Source organism: Sylvia atricapilla, chromosome 6, assembly GCF_009819655.1.
Source record: "Sylvia atricapilla isolate bSylAtr1 chromosome 6, bSylAtr1.pri, whole genome shotgun sequence".
NCBI classification, from domain to species: domain Eukaryota; kingdom Metazoa; phylum Chordata; class Aves; order Passeriformes; family Sylviidae; genus Sylvia; species Sylvia atricapilla.
In genome coordinates this window covers 46,251,998-46,274,343 of record NC_089145.1, presented here as the reverse complement: position 1 = coordinate 46,274,343, position 22,346 = coordinate 46,251,998, and the positions used below count along the sequence as shown (strand labels likewise).

Below are 22,346 nucleotides of genomic sequence, written 5' to 3'. Positions count from 1 at the left end.
CAAAGCAGGAGTTACAGCAGGGAGTGGGGGAGGAGGAGTGAAGGCTGAGAGGTGCAAAGAGAGGCACAAACTTGATAGCATCAATACAGAGCCTCAAGAATTAGAAAATTAGCCTACTATCATACTTACAGATATAAACTCTAACTGCTAAAAAGTCCATTTACTGTATTCTCCCCGAAATTATATTATTTTTTCCTTTTCCTTATCCACTCCTCGATATGGCTTAAATACAATTATATATTGTAGTAATTCATCACCAAGTTCCTGTGCAGTACATTTTTGTTGAGCTAATAATTGTATTCTGTGTACTGATAGCACTACATTAATTAACTAAATACTAGCAACACAATATTCCCATAATTTACACACTCATTTTACTCATTCCATTTGGGCATATTATATTAGAAACTTGGAATATGATAATTTCATGGACAACTAGCTTACCTCCCTTAAAACTTTCTGCATATCAAGCACTGCAAGACATGAAATATAAGGAAATATAAAGGACAAAAGCCATGATCAAAATAAAATCAGAGATGTCTGAATAGTGCAGTCAGAACAAAAAGCATTTAAATACATTGTAAGATGCACAAGAGTGCTAAGAATTGGGCTAGTAAACCTGAATTAAATTTGTACCTGCATCAAACATATCGAGCAGATTCACTAAGGTCTCAAAAGCTGCCAGGCGTACACTGCTGCCCTCATCTCTTGCCAGTTCCACTAACTCAGGAAGCACCACAGTTTTTGTTAGTTCTGTCCTGCAATGTGAAGCAAGCAGTCAAAAGAAAACTTCCAGTGAAACCATACTGCCACTGCAAAACAGAATTCTTCCTTGAAATACTCATTTAGATATTACTTGGGTAGTCAAGAAGAAAAAACTAACAAAGTTTTAAGGAAATTAAAGTCAAATAAAAACCTCCAGTCAATCTCAGGACTTTTCTTCTTCATCAACCAAAGAACCATGCAAATTTTAAACACAAAACTTTATTATTAAAAAACCATTCAGATTAGCTCAAAATCAATTAGGGAAAATGTAGTCTGAAAAAAATCAAAGGACTCCAGCTATTTCACTGTATCACTAAGAAAATTCTTATGATCAAATATGCTCATATGATGGTCCAAAGCCAAAATTGACTAAGTATGAGCCATGTTGGATTGAAGTGTCTGGAAATTTTATACATCAAAGATGAGTCTTCTTTAGAGAGAACATCTAGTGCTCAGAGAAAATGCAATTTCCCAACTAGTCTAAACACTGGCTCTTGGCCTTGGTTTAAAGTAGTAAATAAAGGGTCCTGTTTGTCCTTTTTTGCCTTGGTACATACGACCTACTAACATACTACTAATACTTAACTCCAGAATTCTGAATTAAAAATGCTGAAAATATCCCTTCCAGTCAGACTAAAGCACTAATAGCTGCCCCTTTTCTAACTCAATATAAACAATAATCCTTTCAAATGTTTACAATCAGCATCAAAGTGATTTGCACCATTAGAGTTTATTTTAGCTACCAGCAAATCAAGAGGTGTTTACAGTATTCTTCCAAGCAAACAATGAAAATTTCAAATAAAATTACAAGAAAATGATAGATCATTTAGTGGCAATAACACTAACTAGAAAAAATAAGCATTTGGATTGTTGTCACATTATACCTTCAATATTTACCTGAAAATTTTCTCATGTCTGTTTAGTTATTTTTTTATTTACCTACTACCTATTCATCCTCAACATGACACAATGGAACAGCTTCCATACTGAAAGTACTCAATGTTCCCCATTTCTCAGGAGATTAACTCATCTAAAGCATTGAGAACGGATTAAGTAAAAACTTCAGAGAGAGAACAGTCTATACGAATAAATTAATGCTAAAAATAAAAGTAGGTGAGGAAAGAATCAAAGAAAAATACACAGGACAGACCACTAATTGATAACCAAGTATTTAGCCCTATCAAACCCACTGTTCTAAGGCAGGGTAAATTACCAGCAATGCTGTCATTTGCCACTGCAAAATACCTATGATTTTTTGAAACTTTCAACTCCCAGGTAGAATAAGTGAAATTTAGTTCATTTTAAAGACACTGAACAGAACTAAGAAAATTTCCTTTCCAGTATGCTTACTTATAAGATCTATCTCTGCTGTCTAGCACTGGGTAAGGAATGTCACTTGATACATTTTCAATTCCGTAGAAGCTACTGGGTTTTTTTCCTCACTGACAAAATAACAGGTAGAAAGACCTCGAATTTTAAAGTATTTGTTTACTCAGAGATCAATCCTGTGTGTAATTAACATTTTCTTTATTAAGTTCTAGACTCCTCCTATGTGTGTGAATATTGAAGGCCTTCAAGCTTCGAGCAAAAGTTAATACTGAGCTGAAATTTGCTTACAAAAGCCATTTAGCATCCTTCCTCAAAACACTGCACAGTAATTATCAAGACTGCTAATACTTGTCAGAATTTTTAAATAAGCCAAATATCACCAATGGATAATTGAGATACTTCCAAAAAGTTATAAATGAAGTCATTATTTAAAAAAAATTGCTGGGTTTATGGTCCAGCAATTTTACTATAAAAGAGAAAGAAAAACCTGAAAGTGGGAAAGAGACAACTGCCAACAGCAAATTACTAAGAACACATCTGTACATTCCAAATTCATTACTGAGTATGCATGAATTCAACAGTTTTAAAAGGCATTTTTGGGTCAACATTTTAGAAAAATAATTTGCATTTAAGATCAGTCAAGGAAATTGCACTCACCCTATTCCTCGAGCTACATGTTCCAGTTGCCGACACATGCAAGTTCTAACTTCATATTCCACATCCTGGCACAGTGATTTTACCAATGGAAGAACCTCTCTTTTAATACTAAAAATGAGAACTTTTTTTTAATACATAGAATAAGAATATATAAAATCTATTGAGTAGTACTGAACTGTACTCACATATTAATTGTTTATCCCATATATTACTAATTTATCACACACAGTAAATGGTTTTTCTGATAATCAGCAATTAGAAAAGAATATTGTACACTGGATGCAAATATGTGCTACAAAGAAACAGGAAAAGGAATATTTACTGTCATTATCATTTGCTCATATTTCATCTATTATTTCTTATAAACTACAAAAATAGTAGGTAGGCTACTGTAGTAAAATGCTGTCCTCATTTAATAACCTTCTTCAGTACAATTTCTGAACAGCCACTGACAGAGTAAGAAGATTATATAAAGGGAAATGCAAATCCCAATTAAATGTCTGTAATACCTCATCTTTGATATGCAGGTATCACTCAAGACATAATTAGGAAGAAAGGAGAAAAAGAATTCAAGATTAAAAGATTGAATTTTGCAATGCCTTCAGGCAAGTAGACCAAGTATTCATGTAGATCAATGGCAGATACAAAATAAAAATTTTGATTTCTATATCAGTAAAAAACACATATTACAACTTGGCAGAATCAGCCACTGTGTTTCCTTTCACTGTCCAAGGTTCAGTCATACGTATCCATAAAGTGTCTTATAAAAATCCTCATGTTATTGCAAAATTCAAGATAAATAATATGTAGACACTGACAAGCAAATTTTCAAGCCAGCTTGCATAACCTCCATTCATTCCAATGAAAATTAATTTACTTCTTGCAGTAAAATTTAGCCTCAAGTTTCAAAAACTGTACAGTCTTGAAAGTTTTTAGAACACACTAAATTAGAAGCTACATTAAAAAAGAAAAATACTTTTTAACTTGGAACACTGGAACAGAGGGTAGAAAAACTAATATTCCATGAAAAGGACGGGATACAAATAACCTGGGAGTAACATCAAATACAAAGTTTTTAATTACAGTATGAATTTTATGAGGAAAAACTGTGCCATTCTGTAGAAGAAAGTGAAAATATGCTTATATATTGCCTACTCCTGAGGCTAGATATGTCTTCTGGGCCTGTACCAAGAGCCCTTCTGAAAGGGAGTGTGTCCTGAATTTTACTCAGTCTGCCACATTCTGTACCTGAGGACCCAGCTCTCTTTCCAGGCCTCTGAACTACACTCAGAGCTCTCTACCAGAAGAACAAAGTGTCCCAGAAAATTCTGAGTTATCCTTCTTAGCATGCAGTGGCTGTGCAGAAAAGATGATAAGACCTGTTTACAGAAATGAGGGGATTCCTTCTTCTGAACAGCAAGGAATCATGTTGAAGAAATACCACAAAAGATGTGATTATTATGGCCACTAATTGACACTATTATATCTTCACATAAGATTCCAAGTAATCCATTAAAGTCACTTATTTCCATGAAAATGTATCCTCAAATAAATAAATGCAAATGCTATTCTGACAGAGTCCTAGAGATTTGGAATATAAAGATTTGGTAACATTCTCAAAAAATACTACTGTACCATTTTAATTAATTTTTGAATGTCCAACAAGTATAGTCTAAACATCAAATTAAGATTTAGACAGTTTCCTTTTGGGTGCTTCTAGTTCTTTTTTATTGAAGGAAAAAAAACCATAATCTAAGCAAATTTATTCCTAAATGTCTTGTCATATTGTCCGGTCGTTCTTCTTTTCTGTTATGCTGAATTCTTATATTTTGGGTCAGATGAAAATTATTAGAGTGGACTTCCTCAGCTAGACAGTTTTTGGGGCTTTAGTGGCCCATGGTGGGCTTCTTTTGTAATTCAAAGTCACGCTGTGCTGGATTGGTAGAACAGCAAACACATTTGGTGAAGTTCTCCTATCATAAGCCTGGATGAAGTGACCAAGGAATGTATTACACCAACTGCTTTGGGCAGATGAGTGACTCAGATTTAACTTCCATTATTTCATCCTCTTCTGTCCAGACTCACAGACACTGAATCTAAGGGCTGGAAAATATCAGGGAACAGCAGTAGTTCCTGATATATCTACATTTTAATTAGGGATAGAAGAAAACAGATCTACATGCTAAATTTGGTTACATAATAAAAAGTTAGGAATGGAATTCCTCTTCTCATTACAAGAAACTGTAAGGGGATGAAGTTGTGTTTTGTGCCTGTAAGTAAGAAATCCACTGTGTGGTTTATTTTCTAGTAAGAAAAACAATATGGAAGAATGGCATGAAAATGGTATCCATTCAAATGTGTGAAAGAACATACAAACTCAAGTTATAAAATGATGAACATCAGCAAGTTTGGACATGCTAGTTGAATAACAAAAGTGATCTGTGAAAAAAAAATTCATTTTTGCAATAAACTCCAGTTTTCTTGTAGTAGTTTTTCTCCACTAAGGAAAAAGTACTAGTTTACACTGTGGAATGAAAATATATTGACAGTCTACTTACATATGAGCTTCAAATTTGTTAGCTACTTTTCCCATGATTTTACAACTAACTAAGCGGGACTGAAGTGTTTGAGAAAGTTGTGCTTTGGAAACAAGTGGATTCAGGATCTACAAAGAAAAAAACGAACAGATATGAGCAGAAAAATTGTGAGCATTAAATAAAGTATTCCTCTTCTTAAAAAAAAAATCTAGAAAAACTTACCCCAAATGTCATTAACTTTTCACTGAATTAATCAGTACTAACAATAAAGGCGCCTATGCACATTAATAGTCGATTTTGCTTAAATGACATCTTTGAAATTACATTGCAATTAGATTTTGGAAGTGACTAAAATAGTTTCTCTGTGTTTCTTCCAACCTAATTTTTAACCCTTTAGAAGATTTTTTTTTAAACAGTTCTGCATTTTACTCTAATATTAATGAGAATTTTTATACTACACAAATAATCCTATATTTAAATCTCCATATAGTTTTAAATTATACACACAGTCAATATGTCTGTTGTGAAGCATTTAATCTTAACAAAACACTTAATACTTAAAAGTGAAAAAATTAGCAGACTAAAGGGGACTGGCATTATAACTTAGGGACAGATTTTATTCTTCCTTCTTGAGATACACAGTGAAAAATTAAGAGTGCTTGCAGTGTGCTTTTTTTTTTCCTAGTGCATTTAGAGTTTTTGGAACACCAAGAACTACTGAAATACAATAAGGAATGCATCTCCTCCATTCAGTTCCATTTAGTAGATATTAGAATTGTAGTTCAATAGTAAGCAAAATGTAGTTTCTTCATGAAGACAGAGTGAGATACTATCCTGTAAACCAAAACAGGATGCAGGAAAACATGTTACTGAGAATACAAAGTGCAGTGAAAGTGTTACAGTGTTACACTGGAGTGTTAGTGTTGACTTTATTTGCTGAAGAACACTATTTTTTTTAAGATGACCTTCCTTCCTGTCTCACCTTTTTGCTCATTCATCTCTTACAGTATGTTCCACAACCACAATCCACAATTACCATTTTCACAGATATAGAACTGCCATAATCTGACTGAGGTGAATAAAACTTGCAGGGAAATACAGTCTTACAATCTTAATACTCTTTTTTGTTAGCATGACAGATTAGTATTACCTCATGTCTGACAGTTTCTTTTGGTAAAGCTTCTATTACAGCAAGAAGAGTTTCTAACCATGCATTGCTGACACCTGTTTAAAAGAAATGAGTTATATGTGATGTCTTATATTGTACATACAACTAAAACAAAACATACACCAGTTTTACAAAATTTGCTCTAACTTTTTACACATATCTTCGAGGAGTCATGTATCTGAAAGCCACTATATTAACATTCAAGACTTCAGAGTAAGAAGTAAGATAGGTAAGAAGCAAAGTCTGCCCTCATTTTTTCCCTTTCCAATTCCTATATAAAATTAATAACTAGCCTGATTGCTTAATAAAGCTAATTTCCCTTATTTACAAGCACTGAAACTTTCTAGTTGCACAACAGACCTTTTGTTTTTCTTTGTATTTTAAAATAGTGTCAAAGAAATTAAGAAAAAAATAATCAACACAGAAGAAATGTCAACCATCTTCCCTCCATTTTTTCAATCACAAAATGTTGGTACTTCAGGAGAAGCCCAGACTCAGAAACAACTTTAGGATTTAATCCTTCAGACAAAGTGAGAGGGTTTTTTTGGCTTCCATCAGAAATACATTTAAATATCAGTATGAAAGTGGTCATCATGCCAAAATCTTTTCATTCATGCAAGTCTATATACAAAGTCACAGTGATTGCACTGTTGACACAGTATTGTTAGGTCACTAGGGAAACAAAACATGTAGAGGTCATCAGCCATCAGAGTGGCTGTACAGCCCTGACCTGCATCTCTGTGTTCCAGGTTCTGGAGAATGATGTGTAGGAAGGAGTGGGAGTACGTATGAATGGACACCGACTCCTCTTGCAGAACAGTCAAAAAAGAAACAGCAGCTGTTAACTGCATTTCCACTCCTGCAACATGGAGAACCTCCTGTATAATTACAAATTATAACAATTTAGAGAATGAGGCAGAAATGTACTGAAAGAACATCCAAATTTTTACATTCACTTTCAGAATTAATATGCAACAACCTGGGTAAATTACAAAATTTGCTGCAAAATTATTTTCTCTTAATAGCAATTTATTGCAGACATTAAATTTTCTTGATATATCATGATATATCACAAATCTTCTAAGAAAAAATCAGGTACTTATCTTCTGCGACTTTAAGTTTCATCAATGCAATGCGTGGATTTTTCTGCTTTACAAAATGAGGGGTAGAAACAGACCAGCCAACAATTGCACTTTTGCTGTTCATGCACATGAATTTAAAAAAAGTATTTCATTCATTCATTCATTCATAGATACTAAAATAGCAGAAGGCAATTTAAATTTCATCCCTCAACTAACATGGAATGCAAATAAAAAGTACATATATATAGTCTTAAGAACAAAACAAGATACAACAGAATATTTATGTAGCTAACTAAACATTCAATACTTCTGAGCTCTGACACACAAGAATGTAATTAATTATGTTGCCTTTAAAATCATCCATTCAAAAGTTTAAAAAAGTTAATATGCTGGAATGAAATATTACTAATTTTTAAATTTAAAAACAGGCATACTAAATTTTAAATTTCAGATTTATGCAAAGCCCTTGCAGAATGCAATCTTTGACACGGCATTCATTGTAAGCATTAGTAATTGTAAATCTTTTTCAACTAAGTGTTCCATTTGTTTACTTTTCTAAGTGCGTCTTTCTATTTAATGAGAAAAAGTTAACTATTCTACTGCTAAAGCATTACACTCATTTTACAAGTGATTCCAAATTCAGTAGGAGTCTAAAGCCCTTATTTCCTACTTAGCCCTGTATATATGTGGTTGTGTTTGTTTTTCAAAGTGCTTGATATGAACAGTGTTTTCTCAGATCACTCACCAAAAATGAACTGAACTTTTAACTGAAAATAAAAAAATAAGCCTGGATCAGCTTAAAAAAAATAAATCATTTTGCACCTAAGTGCATGGTTGCTTATGGATTGGACTCTTCCTTTGGTTACAAACTGGCTGCATGGTCAGGTCCTGAGAGCTGGTGAAAGGAAGAACATCCAGTTGGCAGCCAGCCACAAGTGGGGATGCCCAGGGCTCAGTGTTGGGTCCAGTCCAGTTTAATATCTTAATTAATATCAAGTCCAAGGCCAACTGTGTGAGGTTCAACAAAAGCAAGGGCTGGGTCCTACACCCTGGCCCCACAAACCCCATGCAGGGCTACAGGCTGGGGACAGAGTGGCTGGAAAGTGGCTTTCCTCATTGAAAGGGTGGTCTGGCATTGGAACAGGCTGCCAGAGATGTGGTGGAACCACCATTCCTGGAAGAGTTCAAAAGGCATGTGGATATGGAACTCAGAGACATGGTGAAAATCATGGTGCTGGGTAAACAATAATCCTAGGGCTTTTCCAAATTTTAAGATTCTGTGACTGTAAGCATTGCATATCAGAGGAATTTAGCTGAGAAAATAGTTTGTAGAGAACATCTGAGAAATGACTACTTGACTTGATAAAAACCAAGAAGTTTTCATTCCACAAATATCAAACCATTTGTACATGCAAATGTACACACAAATTATTAGCTTATCTTATTTCAAGGAGAACCATAACTTATCTCTCAAGACCTGTCTCTGCTTACAAGCGTGTTTCTTTCTAAAGAGATTCTCTGTGTCCTTGCTCCCACAAATGTAAAAAAGAAACAGCACTGTGCTGCCTTCCAGCAAAGTATTTCCATTCAATACCTATGGAAACCACTTTCTTCTTGTTTGCACAGACTCTGTCCTTGTTCCACCATTGCTCTTAGAGCCACAGCCAAGAAAGAGTAAGGACACCCACCAATTTTGTATTTTGAATATTTCTGGGATCAGAATACCTGTCCATATTTTTCTGGGATTCTGGCTTACACTTGTTCAAAAAAACATCACCAAGAGAACCAAGAGCAGTATCTACATGCTGTAGACACCAACACAGCAGAGCAGACCAGAAGATCATGGAGCAGTGTCAGGTTAACAGTTGGACTAGATGAACTTAAAGGTCTTTTCCAACCTAAATAATTCTGTGATCCTATGAATTCCGTTTTCCGTACTTTCCATATTTACTTTGTACGCAATACAAACAGGGTTACTTACCAACAAACAAAGTTTCCAAATAGTCTCCTCCACTGATCCACATAACTCTGGATAGTCATGTGTGAGAACACATTCTCTGGATGTGCCTCCTCATGGACCTCGGGAGACATTGAAATATAAATTTCTAGACTGCTTACACACCTGCCTGCACTGATGTTTACACTCAGAACTGCAAGTTCTGCATTTGGAAATGTATGGGTCTCCTCTTTCCATTTTTGTACAACCCAAGCTGTGTAACTCAAATCTACTCAAAATAAATTTATTTGTTTAGAAACTAATGCATTTTTCTATACAAGGATACTCCACAAATTTTCACTCCCGACTAAAAAAGCTCTCCCTATCTTATTCAGACAAGCATATTTAATGGAATTTAAGGGTATTAGCAAGTTCTTAACTATTCTAATGTCTACAAGTTAAATTCAGACATCAAATTAAAAAGCCTGGTTTATTCCATTAATTGGAGAAAAGAAAGTTCATCTCTACTTTAAATGCACATTTTGTCCTGCAACAAGAGAATTGTCTTGAAAGAATGCTGCAAGCAGAGACATAGTCAAATCACTTTATTAATTGCATTGGTATTACAGAAATTTCCATTTAAGACTAAAAGACACAGAAATAATAGAGATTACAAAAGCTTAAGGATACAATGAGAATGGACATTAAAATTAATGTTAGGTATAAGGAAGGATGAAAATTACCTCACCTTTTCTTAATCTATAAAATCAGCTATGGAAAAGAAAAGCTTTCAAGAGGAGGCTGATTTATTAGGAAAATAAGTACCTATGAAAATGAGTTTGGAACTAATCAGACAACACTGAATAAAGCTTGATGTATACACAACAAGAAGAATAAGCATAGTTCGCTGCAATCACAGCATTTGGAAAAATGTTTATTAGTCATTCAGATAGACACCTACAATCTCCCTCCATCACTTTTGGTTGCAGAGCCCAAAGATGGAAAGCAGGAAAAATACAATTAACATCATTTGAAAAGAGCCATTTTGTGCACAAAGAAAAATGCTTATAAGAATGTCTGAGTTTCCCCTAAATCTGCATTTCAATGAGTTCCAAGGTTCATGAGGAGGTGCATGCAGAAATCCAGAGTGGGGTTCTCTATGCAGGAGAACACATACAAGGATGCAATTTAATTTTAACAGCAGAATTTTTAAAAGCACCTTCCTATTCTCATTCCTAAATTAACATCTAAATTATATACTGTATGTTTGTTTAAAGAGCATAACCAAAATACTGACAATTAATTCAACAATTACTTATGTATGTCACACTTACTGATTGATGTATTGATTTTACTCATCTCAGACCTAAAACACTTATGTTAAATATAGTGTCTGATACAATTTTAATTAGACTTCACAGAATGATAAGCAATTTGCATACACCCATTTCTATGTTTCTAGAAGTAACCAGGTTTATCAATTTTTCACAAATTAAATACAAATTTGCAATGTATTCAGACTGAACATTCCTTGCATTTCTTTCTTTCTTCACCTGCTTTACCCTCAGCTCTAATAAAAACATTAATTTTGCTTTGGGTGTCTGCAAGCATACTAAATAAGCACACTGGTTTCCTTATGCAATTATATGGTGACAATACTTTCAAATAAACAGCCCTCTGAAACTACTACAAAATTCATTTTTCATGTGCCAATTTCATTTCACAAATTAAACCACTCCCAACCTAAAGAAGTAGAACCTAGTGCAGTAATTTAAATTAGTTTATTTTCCTGGAATGCCAGATTACATTTGCAAGACTCCAAACGCAGTTGTGTTCAATTACGCCTTTACACACTATAAAAGTTTCCATTTAATGGTCAGGATGATTCCTCCAATAAAAACAAGGTTAAGAAAAAAAAAAAAAAAAACAGGTCAAGTTAATGATGTCAAAAACTGTTTTGCAGTTAAAAGTGCAGTGCACATGGCTACAACATCACTTTACTTCTATTACAGATAAATAATATTAGATAACAGAACACGATTGAAGAACTGGCTTTATAATTGCATTGCCACAGAAAGAAACTTAATTCATATACAGTCCACAAAATTTCAATCTACAAAGCTTAAACTTGAAAGGAACTCTTGGATTTAGACTGACCTCATTATACTCTACTTTTTTACCTCTGTCTGGAGCCCATTAACTTAGGTTTCATTTATTTTATCATCTAGGAAGGCATCCAGTTTTGGTTTAAATGGCACTGTAAGATGAAAACCACACTACTTTTCTCAGCAATTTGCTCAAAGATTGATTGCATTTATTATTAAAGTTGTCTGCTTCATTTCAAAAATTTCTATCTTCAATTCTTAATGCTTCTGTCTTCATATACTGCTTTCAACTGAATGTCTTTAGTATTATACAGGAAGATACTTTTACAAAGTAACTAAGTACAGCCTGATCAAAGATCGCACTGATTTCTAACTCCCACTGTACAAATACATTCCAAGCTCTAGGCCCTATTCATGCAAATGATCATGCTTTCAAATCTTTTCTTCATCCCTATATGAAAGAAACCTTAAAACTAGAATCAAAAACTGTATTCCCATATTAGACTTTTTATTGAAGACAGGCCAAGCCCAGCACTTCTCTACAGCCTGAAAAATAAGGGTAGAAAATCCCCAGTGTTTCCTATTCCTCCTTAATTTCAGGAAGAATTCTGCCCTCAAAGTAGAAAAACAGAGGCAAAAATGGATTCAGTATGGTAAGCATAAAAAAATCAAACCAACTTTTCTTGAAGCCAGTAGGTTGGTTTAGAAAGACTGCATTACACATGTCAGAATAATGTGTTTCTAACTGCAGATATTTGGTGCAAGTTGAAGGTGCAATTTGGTGCAATTACTTTGCAACTTCAAGTCATCCTTCTCAAAGGACTTCTACACTCATACATATTTAAACAAAATGCCTATTAACCTGCATCTTATAGTGCAGACTGCAACCAGAAGCATTTTAATGTTTTCTAAACAATCTGTCAGTCTGTACTAGTCATTAGTCCTGAGGAGAGCTATTTCTTGACTGTGGGGGTCGGCGGAGCCCCAGCTGCTTTGCTCTGGAGGGAGCTAAGCTGAGGAGTTAAGAAAGAATTTTGCAACTTCACCCAGAGCCCCTAAGACAAAGACAAACCTCCTAGCCACGGCGACCTGTCCGGAGACCCACAAGACCCCTCGCGAACTTATGCAGATCTGTTACAATTGATTGGTTCTGTACCCTTTTCCTCCCACCCTGGTGTCCCATAAAAACCCCTGGGTTTCCTCTGGTCGGCAGAGGTTCCTCGTCCCTGGATCCCTTTCGCTGGTACCCTCTCAATAAAGTACCACCTGCGGAAATTCCATACGAGACCTCTCTCTCTCTCGCCACGGCCGGCTAAAAGAGGGGCAAACTCACAAGGGCATAAGCTAAGAGCACTGAGCTGAAATCACTGAAAGCTGAAATCACTGAGCTGAAAAATCACTGCTCTGCCCGCTGCTGAGAAGCCCCTCTGCCAGCTGAAGAGCGCCCTGACCCCCCAAGGAGCTGTCTTTAGTGAGACATCTTTTGGGGTGGCTGTGGCTCTCTGGGTCCCAAGCGGCAGACCCCATCTACCAGCTGGAATACTTGACCATTTGCTGAATCTAAATAATCAGACAAAAGTTGGAACAGTTCCTCCTAAGAAACAGAAGTATCCTGAGATCACAGATGTTTCAGGAGATAACATGAAGTTGAAAGGTTATGTCTGATATTAACAGAATGCTTGAGGCTGGAAGTGTCCTGAAGGACATTTTGTCCAGGCCCTCTGCTCAAGCAGGGCCAGTTACACTAAGACATGTCCAGACTGCTTCTGAATACCTTTAAGGAGGAAGACAATAACATTTCTAAGCAACTTGTGCCACTGCACAGTCACTCTCACAGTGAAAAAGTGATTCCTGATGTTCAGAAGAAACCTCCTATGTTTCTGTTTGTGCTCACTGCAACAACAGCTGCAGTTCTGTCACTGGGTACCACTGTTTAGAGCCATTCTTTGTCTTTGCTTTGTCAGGTACTTGTACACATTGATAAAGCCCTCTCCAACCTTCTCCTTCTGCAGGGGACTTAGGGGTCTTTAACATTATTAAGTTTTGCATTTGCAATTTAGTTTGTTCTTATTTGGCCAAGGCTGCTGCTTAAACAACACCTTAGAACCTGTAGACTTCTGGGCAAGGATTCCTATCTGGGACAGAGTGCAAATACAGAGACAGTAACTTCTCCACAATCACAGAATCATAGAATGGTTTGGGTTGGAAGGGACCTTTAAAAGTCAGCTAGTCCACCCCCACAGCAATGAGCAGGGACACCTTTCACTAGACCAGGTTGCTCAGAGTCCCATCCAGAGTGACTTTGAACATTTCCAGGGAGGGAGCAGCCATAACTTCTCTGGGCAATCTGTTCCAGTGCTTTACCATCCTCATGTTAAAAAATTTTTTGTGTCTTGTCTGAATCCATCCTTCTTTAGTTTAATCCCATCACCCCATGGCACATCTCAAAAGGCAATATCAAAAAGTTTGTCCTCATCTTTTTATAAGCCCTCTTTTAAGAACTGAAAAGTCAAAATAAGTTGTACCCAGACCCTTCTCTTCTCCAGGTTAAGCAACACAATTATCCTACATGAAAACATATCTCTATATAAAGTTACTGTGTAACATTACATGGTCAGCATGCATTTATCACAATTAGCAGTGACTTACTAAAGATGTGGAGGGCAGAACATGAAATTGTACAGACATTTAAAAGCAAACTATACTCTTCTGGACAGCACCATGAAGATATTAATGTTTGGATAAAAGGAGACTGAGAACATCAGAATCAACCATTATGACTGGATAGTCCTCAAAAAGAATTCTCAAAAAGCTGTCAAAACACTGGTAAATCTTTAGAGCATTTAAATAATATTAATTCTGCTTTTCTTTCCTCTCTTGTAACAATTTTTAAAAAACTATAATACCTGTAATACTTTGTAAGTTCAGTGAATTAATGCAGAAGACCTACTGGACATACAACTCCTAGAGACTGAGTTTGCAATAAAAGTGGTATTTTTATTTTCTTTGTTAAAATACTTAAACTGGCAGAAAAAGATACATTCAAACCTCAATACACAAAACTTACTCTGATTTTTGGTAAAACCCGACGAAGTGTTTCTGCAGGATTCTGTCGCATAAGAACTGGAAGATTTGCCACCACACTTGTTCCTTGGATATCCTGACCAGAACTTACAGAAACATAAACATACATTAGTTACTATGATGATTACAAGCTTATGGCTTTCATTAAAAAACAAAACCAAGAAAAATAAAACCTCCACTACTCAGGTTTTTCATGCAAGCAAAGAGAGAGTTTTTTTAGGGTTTTTTTATAGTATGTGGTAAAAGACTACATTTAAAAATATCAATCTATCAAGCTATTATATATCATTTCCGACAAGGAATTTTAATTTTTAGTGTAGCTTTGCATAAAAATACAAAACTTCTGAAAGATCTTTTCAAATCTGATGATCAAGGCAGTGATTTCATGGAATCTTTTGCCTTATAGCAACACAAGGGATAAACCATAGGAAGGAGGCAAATAGAAGATATACATGAAAACAGAATGCAATGTGAAACATTTTAACAGAAATCCACCATTATTTCCTTTTTGTAGGGAAAGCAGTCAGATGCATAGTCATATGTACACAAACATGATTAAAAATGGAAGTAAAACTTGGTTAAATTACAGATCTTGTACCTTTCTCCTCATTCTGTCTCTCTCAATGGTATCCCACAATTGAAAAAGGAAACAAAACCAAAGCAGGATAGGAAGGAAATGGTAGGCAGCAATTTAAAAAAGTATGAGGCAAAAAGAAAAATTACTCAAGTGGATCAACTCCTAGAATAGAATCAGAAAGCAAGAGGGTCTGGATGCCAAAATTAAAACTAAAATTAAACATCAACACATCCTTTTCCTTTGGCAAGCATGCATATCTTTGTGTCATCCAGGAGTAATACAAACAGCCAAGGTAACTTGGAGGAGCTATTTAATGGAAATGTTATTCATTTTGTATCAAGATGGAAGAACCCCTAATGGCTAAAAAATGCAAACAAAATGCTACCATTATCCATCAAAATGTAAAAAAAAAAAAAAAAAGAAAGCATTTCCCTTTAAGCCAGAAATTCTTAGTATCTGGCTTACTGCCAATTAAGAATGTGAAGCAGGAGGCATTTCAACACCTACACAGTCTGTAATTTTCCAACTGCAGAAGATTTTTCTTCTATTTCTACCAAGTGAGCTGCACCATAGATTTTCTTTAAATATTGAGGACTTCAGAATTATAGTGAATTATTGCTAAATGCTCAGATGTACACATTTTTGTACTAATAAACAAATTAAAATAAATGCTAAGTCTTTTCTTCAGAGTCAGTATTATGAAGGCACTATTCCTTTATCAACAGTGCTAACTACAGAAGAACACAACAGAGCCCTATACTTAGAAGTAATTTAGCTCAGCCTCTTTTGTGCTAGCAAAATCCACATATTTAAATATAAAACTTCAGGACTCATCTTCTGAGTTCATCCTACAGGAGATCCCAGTGACTTAGCAATGCTGGGAATCCTCATGCAGAGCGGAAAGCTCTTGGGCCCCAACATTCCTGTCCTAATACTTCCTTCCTCTGCAACAGCTGCTGCTTGCTGGTACCAGACCTGGTCTAACTGCAAGACCCATTGCAAAGCACTTTTCAAACACCTCTCAAGCACAAGCACAGAACTAAGCCTTCTCCCTCTAGCCCCTGCATTTGCTTTTTACTTGTTTCCTCTACCATCACAAGATGAAGTCCATGTGATATTTGTGATGCCTTGAGATTAAAGCAAATGGAAAGTGATATGGACTGAAAACCAAGTGAGCTATGGAGCCTAAAGGGTTGTGATTAGTGACAAGGAAGCCAGTCACAGGTGGTTTACCTCATGGTTCACCTTACTGGGGGCAAGAACGTTTTCATTCATGGCCTGGGTATGGGACAGAGTGTACCCTCAGTGTACGCAGATAACACAAAACCAGGAGGAGGTACTAACAGACAGAAGACTTGTGATTCAACAAGCTGGAGAAACACACCAACAGGGATCTTAGGAACACCAGCAGCAGGAAATGCAAGCTCTGTAGCTGTGGTAGAACAGCCCCATGCACCAGTAGAGGCTGGGGGCCAGCCAACTGGGAACTAGCTTGGCAGGAAAGGACCTGGAGGTCCCAGTGGACAGGAAACTGACCCGGAGCCAACAATGCATTCTTGCAGTAAAGGTAGCTGACAGCATCCTGGGCTGCACTCAAGAGCATCACCAGCAGCTCAAGGAACATGATTGTTTTCCTTTATTCAACACAAGAATCTCACAGACGGGGGCAGCGAGTTCATCACAATATTTGTGCAGAAGCTTAGACAACAGGGATTTTTAATCTTGAGAAGAAAAAGCTGGGGGGCCTTATTTGACATTCATAAACTCTGATGTGAGACAGTAAAGAAGAGAGAGGCAGATTCTTCCCAGTGGTGGCCAGTGATAGGATGCAAAACAATGGGAACAAATTCAATACACAGGAAATTCTACTTAAACCTTAAAGAACTCACCAATTCTTCTATGTTAGAGCATTCAAATATTGGAATGAGTTGCCCACACAGGTGGTGCAGTCTCCATCCATAGGATACAAAATCCTGAGTTCAGTACAAGACTCTGAATATATTGCTCTAATTAGCACTACTTTGAGCAGGGAAGTGGACTAGATGATCTCCAGAGGTCCCTTCCCACAACTATACTAGATTATGTTCAAGGTATGTGTTGCCAATTTTGCAAACTTTCATAAAGCTCAAGGAAGACAATAAGATTTTTTACATTAATTCTTAAAGCATTTGTAAAAACAGATTCTACAAGATAAGAACAAAGAAAAATTTAAAAGTCCATGGGTACTCAATTAGAAACATTTCTATCTGAAAAAGGATGGAAGGACTACAACTCCTTCTGAGGCATGAAGAATGAAGATTTCTCACTGGATATACCGCGAGACAATATTACCACAAAGGATTTTGAAAAAGAGAAGATAGATTTACATTTCTCTCTCCTTCATTCACACTAGCCTACAAAACATGATGACAGGAGCAGGATACAGTATTGTAAAGAAGACTGAGGTACAATGTTTACCCAAGCTCTAACTGAAGCTCTGTTTGTGTAGAGGCTTTTCTTTCACACTGTGGCTAACTGCACCAGTTCAGCAAAAATGGTTTGTGAAATAGCCACTGTTGAATCAACCACTCAAGTCTGTGCTCTGTGTAAACAGAAGTTCTGATAAATGGCTGCTGGGAATTACAGTGTTAACTAAACACCCCTTAAGTGACATCATTTTCAGTCCAAGATTCTATAATGTTCTATGCTGGTCTGAATCTAAATCTGTTGAAGTAAAAATTTAGCAACTTTAGTGAGTGAGCTATTAGAATAGCGTGATTTAAAAACAAATATTAAAGTATTCTGTAACTAACTGGGTATTAGGAAACGAAATTTACAAACACTCAAACTTCAAAAAGGGCATCCATGGTTGCAGGAATCTTTGGACACATCCATAACTCATGTGCACAATGTCTTGAGCAATGTGATCTAACATCAAATGGCATCAGACTTGGAAGCTGGCTCTGCTTTAAGCAGGACATTGGACCAAATGACTTCCAGGGGTCCCCAACTGTAGGAATGCATTTCCCACACCCCCAGCAGGTGGTTCCAAATATGGAAAGAGTTTCAGTTTACCTTTAAACATTTTAGGAAGTTTACCTAGAAACTTCCATACCCTTCTGACAGCAATTGGCTCAGTGCCAAGAGACAAGCATTGATTGGATTTTGTCACCATTCTTCAAATTCTGTATCTCTCTCTACTGGCTGCAAGCCAGGTTCTCTCTCCTAAAACATTCAGTATTTAGGAAGGAGCACAAAAGGAAATAAGGGCTTTTTGGAGTGTCAGAGGTTTTCTCAGACACCTGTGCAGGGCTTTTTCATTTGTTTTCTGTAATGTTTGTTATTTTGATGTTTTTACTTATTAAAGCTTTTGATTTACAAAACACCTCAGAGGAGCAGTCTCGCTCAAATTAATTACAGCCACTTCTCCACAAAGGCTGGACCCTCAGAGATTGATACATTAGCACCTGGCTTATTACACTCTGGCCATGAGCTAACCTGTATCACCCAACCACCTAAACTATTCAGTGACTGGGATTCTTAGTCCTAGACCTAATTTCCTATTTGTATAAAAGTTCAGTATCTGACAGGATTTAGCCTTTTCAGAATTATTCAACTTCAGTTCTCCCTTCAGGATTTCTGTTTTCCTGTACAATCTACTGTTGCCAAGGCAAACTAGAAATCCAGATAAATATTTCTGTCAATAACATAAAAGTGTGTGCCTCATAGGACTTCTTTGAGAATCATCTTTAGTTTATTGTGAAGGTTTTTACATAGCAATCTTTGCTATGCAGATGGGTAGACACAAACTTAAACTTATTACACTGCCTTTTAAGTACTGCCCTTGCTAATAAAACCAACACTTTTATAAGATTTTGGAGGAGGTTTTGAGGGGGTTTTGGTTTTAAATTTTTTCTTTGACTAAATAATGTTAAGTTTTTAGTAAAAAAGGGGGGGAATCTAGAAATTACAAAAATGTCTTGAAATCATAAATATTGATGTGTCATTTTATGACTGGATTTCATTTTATTTAAGTGAATATTCCTTTGATAAAATACAACCTAGTATTTTCTGTAAAAGTACAACCCTTTCTTTACACTGGTGTAAAGCAAAAACTTTCCTTTATTTCATGTGAGGTATGCTTACATTTCAATTATACTTCTTTAAACACAAACTATGTAACAGTCATGTCTGAACACCTATTTGACATTTACTGTCAAGTATATTATAAACAGACTCAGTCCCATGGAATGATCTGTTATTTTGTTATAGTAATTTCCTTTAAGATCCTCAGTTGGATAAGGACAGAATTGTGAGCAATATAATTATTAGCACAGTCTTGAATCTATGTATTACAAGACAGTAAATCTGCAGTAAATCCACAGTAAATTAGAAGAGACATAAAGATATTTCTTTAAGAGAAGAGACTTCATTTTTAGGCTTCTGTAACTTTGCTGAAAATAAGAGAGAATAAAGTTAATCTGAAAATTTAACTCCATAACAATATCAATTTTCAAGACATCAGAAGTCCTAATAATATCATAGGCTGAACATCTCCTTACAATTGACATTGCAGTCCTTTCCTAATAAAAATCTAATTTTCAACACCAGTTTCTCATTTTGATCTTCCACTTAAGATATATGTGCCCATGATCATTTTAGTGCAGATCTGAATAAAACCTACATGGACTATATATAAATAAGAAAAAAATTATCTGTTTTTAGTACATATCTGAACTTCTACCACTACATGTGAAACTTCTACTGTAATTAAAATAAGAACCAAACCCCCAGATTTAGCTGCATGGTAGTCCTGTATTCACAGCAACCTTGTTTACTAGCACAGATTTGGTCAACTGAAGTCTCTTATTTCTGTTTCCTTGCTGATTATCTGTCAAAGAGAGAAAGGAGAATGTCTAACTCATACAGATACCCCTTTCTGTTTCTGAACCATAACAAAGACATTATAATGACACAGTAATTTCTTTCTTCCTAGTATCATCAGTTTCTATGAATTCATACATTAATTATTATGAGTAAACATTGAGCTTTTTTCCCTTGAATTTTAAGAAAAGTTTCAAGAATGCAAGAGGTGCCTCAAAGGAACACATTTTTCCTCACAAATATTACCCCAATATCAACAATCTCCTAGAAGATAAATGTTTCTTCTTCCTTAGAGAGTCTATAACACATATTGTATTTTGTATGGTTTCTAGGTAGAATTCGTTTTGGCATTTATTATTTTGAGTCTGAATTTGAAAAGTAAAAACAGTCTTTTTACTTCAAGATCAAGATAATGCTATTTCCCATTCCTATAGTAAAAATGAGCTATGAGCTGGTATTATCTTTCATTCTGCCAATCTTCATTCACTGACCCAGAATTTACAATTTTCACATTCAACAAGATTTTTCATGTCCACAACATGCGTTATGTGCTATAAGAAGCCTTCTGAAAAAGTACAAGGCCTGTAGTTTTTCTACACTGAAAGTGGGAAAAAAAATCACAGATGCTAACTGAATTCTAGAAGGGTAAATTACTTCTGTTGACCTAAATTTCTCTTATAGTCTAATTTAGACATAGGACATCTTTTCATTCTCCAATCTTATTTTTTCTATCAGTATACTGCATGCATACAGAGAGGAAAACTTTAAATTACCTAATAAGTACTAAAATCTACTTAAGAGTCTTCCTCACCTTGTGGGTCCCACCTGTGTGGAGCATTATAAACAACAGATCCCAAAGCTCCAACTTTTCTACTATGTGTGTTTCTATCATGCCTTCTCAGCCTTTTTGACTATAGCACATTCCAACTTCTATCAATACTTTTTTTTTTCATAGCAACTCTAATCTAATAGTCATAGAAGCTGATAAGAATTTCTAAAAAAAAAGAAAGCTGTAGCTGTACATTTCAATCTCTCTCTCAAATTGACTCACAGGTCTAAAAAATTGCTTATTTTTTCAAGATTTATTGACAGCTCTAACAGAAGCTGCCACTTCACCTCAACCCTTGCTATTAGTCTCTTCAATCATTTAAAAACAAATTACGTTATGCTAAATCCACTTGCAATTCCTCTGCATGCTATTAAGAAAAGCACATCAAAGGTAAAGAAAGCAACTGTTAACTGGTCTTTCTGCCTATATCTGCTTGGCTTCATAAAAAAGACCTTTCTGTATATGCAAGAGTTGAAGACCACAGTAAAAGCCTGAATAACCCGAGCTTTTTAAGAATTAAAGTACAAGTAGAACTTCTTACCAATCTTTAAAAAAATTCAGACTTTTTAGAATAGGCTTGTAATTCCCGTAACAAAATCTTACTAACACTGAAACATAGACAAGTGGTAAACAAAACATACATTGTACATGAGTTGACCAATCTTTTTCAAAATCACAGAGACTGGATCAAAAGAAAATGCAAATGTAAAAGACCCATAGAAACAATATAAATAACGCTGAGTACAGAAAGAAAGTACAGGGTTTTAGTACAGTGACTGAATGAAAAGCCACAAGAAAATAAAAATGAAAAAGGGTGAAGAGAGGGTTTGAAGCTTTTGATCACAGCATTTTTCTCATATGCAAGTAAACCATAACTAGGTATCTTAGATATATTTTATATAGATATCTAGAAATTGTAAGTAGATAGGCATCATATCTATATCTAATAATACAAGATAAACTTATGTTCTAAACTGCAAGATATAGGAGTAAAATTGTGACCACTGAAAAATGCATCTGAAATTTTAGAAACTATTTGAAGTTTTAGCTGTAGAAGCAGCTTTATTCTCAGCCAAAGGGATCTAACTATGAGCTCAGAATGACTTCCAACAGTTCATATTAAATTTCTATCAAATTACTGCTGTTATACTCAAAGGGGCTGATGACTCAAAAGAAAAAAATAATCAGAAAATGAACACTAAACAGTGAACTTATTCCTCATAAGAGCTAGGTTTAAGACAAGTCAGAAGTGGAAAGCTTTGCTGGTTCACATTCTATTAATTATTCAAGGACTATACATAGCAGTAATACTTATATTTTCAAGTATATTGGATAGCTACTTCAGACTGATGCAGTTCCATGCGTCAGCAATACAACATTAAACAGCTGACTCTAGTGCTGCTTTCTCATTTAT

At 35.5% G+C, this 22,346-nt stretch overlaps 1 protein-coding gene across 2 annotated transcripts in view; it reads right to left on the bottom strand.

The window, feature by feature from the left end:
* The window catches only part of PPP4R4 (protein phosphatase 4 regulatory subunit 4), a 60,136-nt gene that overhangs the window by 23,526 nt on the left and 14,264 nt on the right, over positions 1–22,346 (bottom strand). For both annotated transcript variants that reach the window (XM_066321816.1, XM_066321814.1), the window contains exons 3-8: positions 14,647–14,749; positions 7,187–7,334; positions 6,439–6,512; positions 5,310–5,416; positions 2,752–2,859; positions 637–758 (exon numbers count right to left, since the gene is read on the bottom strand). In XM_066321816.1, the coding sequence (XP_066177913.1) occupies positions 637–758; positions 2,752–2,859; positions 5,310–5,416; positions 6,439–6,512; positions 7,187–7,334; positions 14,647–14,749 (662 nt within the window). The remainder of the gene's footprint in view (positions 1–636; positions 759–2,751; positions 2,860–5,309; positions 5,417–6,438; positions 6,513–7,186; positions 7,335–14,646; positions 14,750–22,346) is intronic.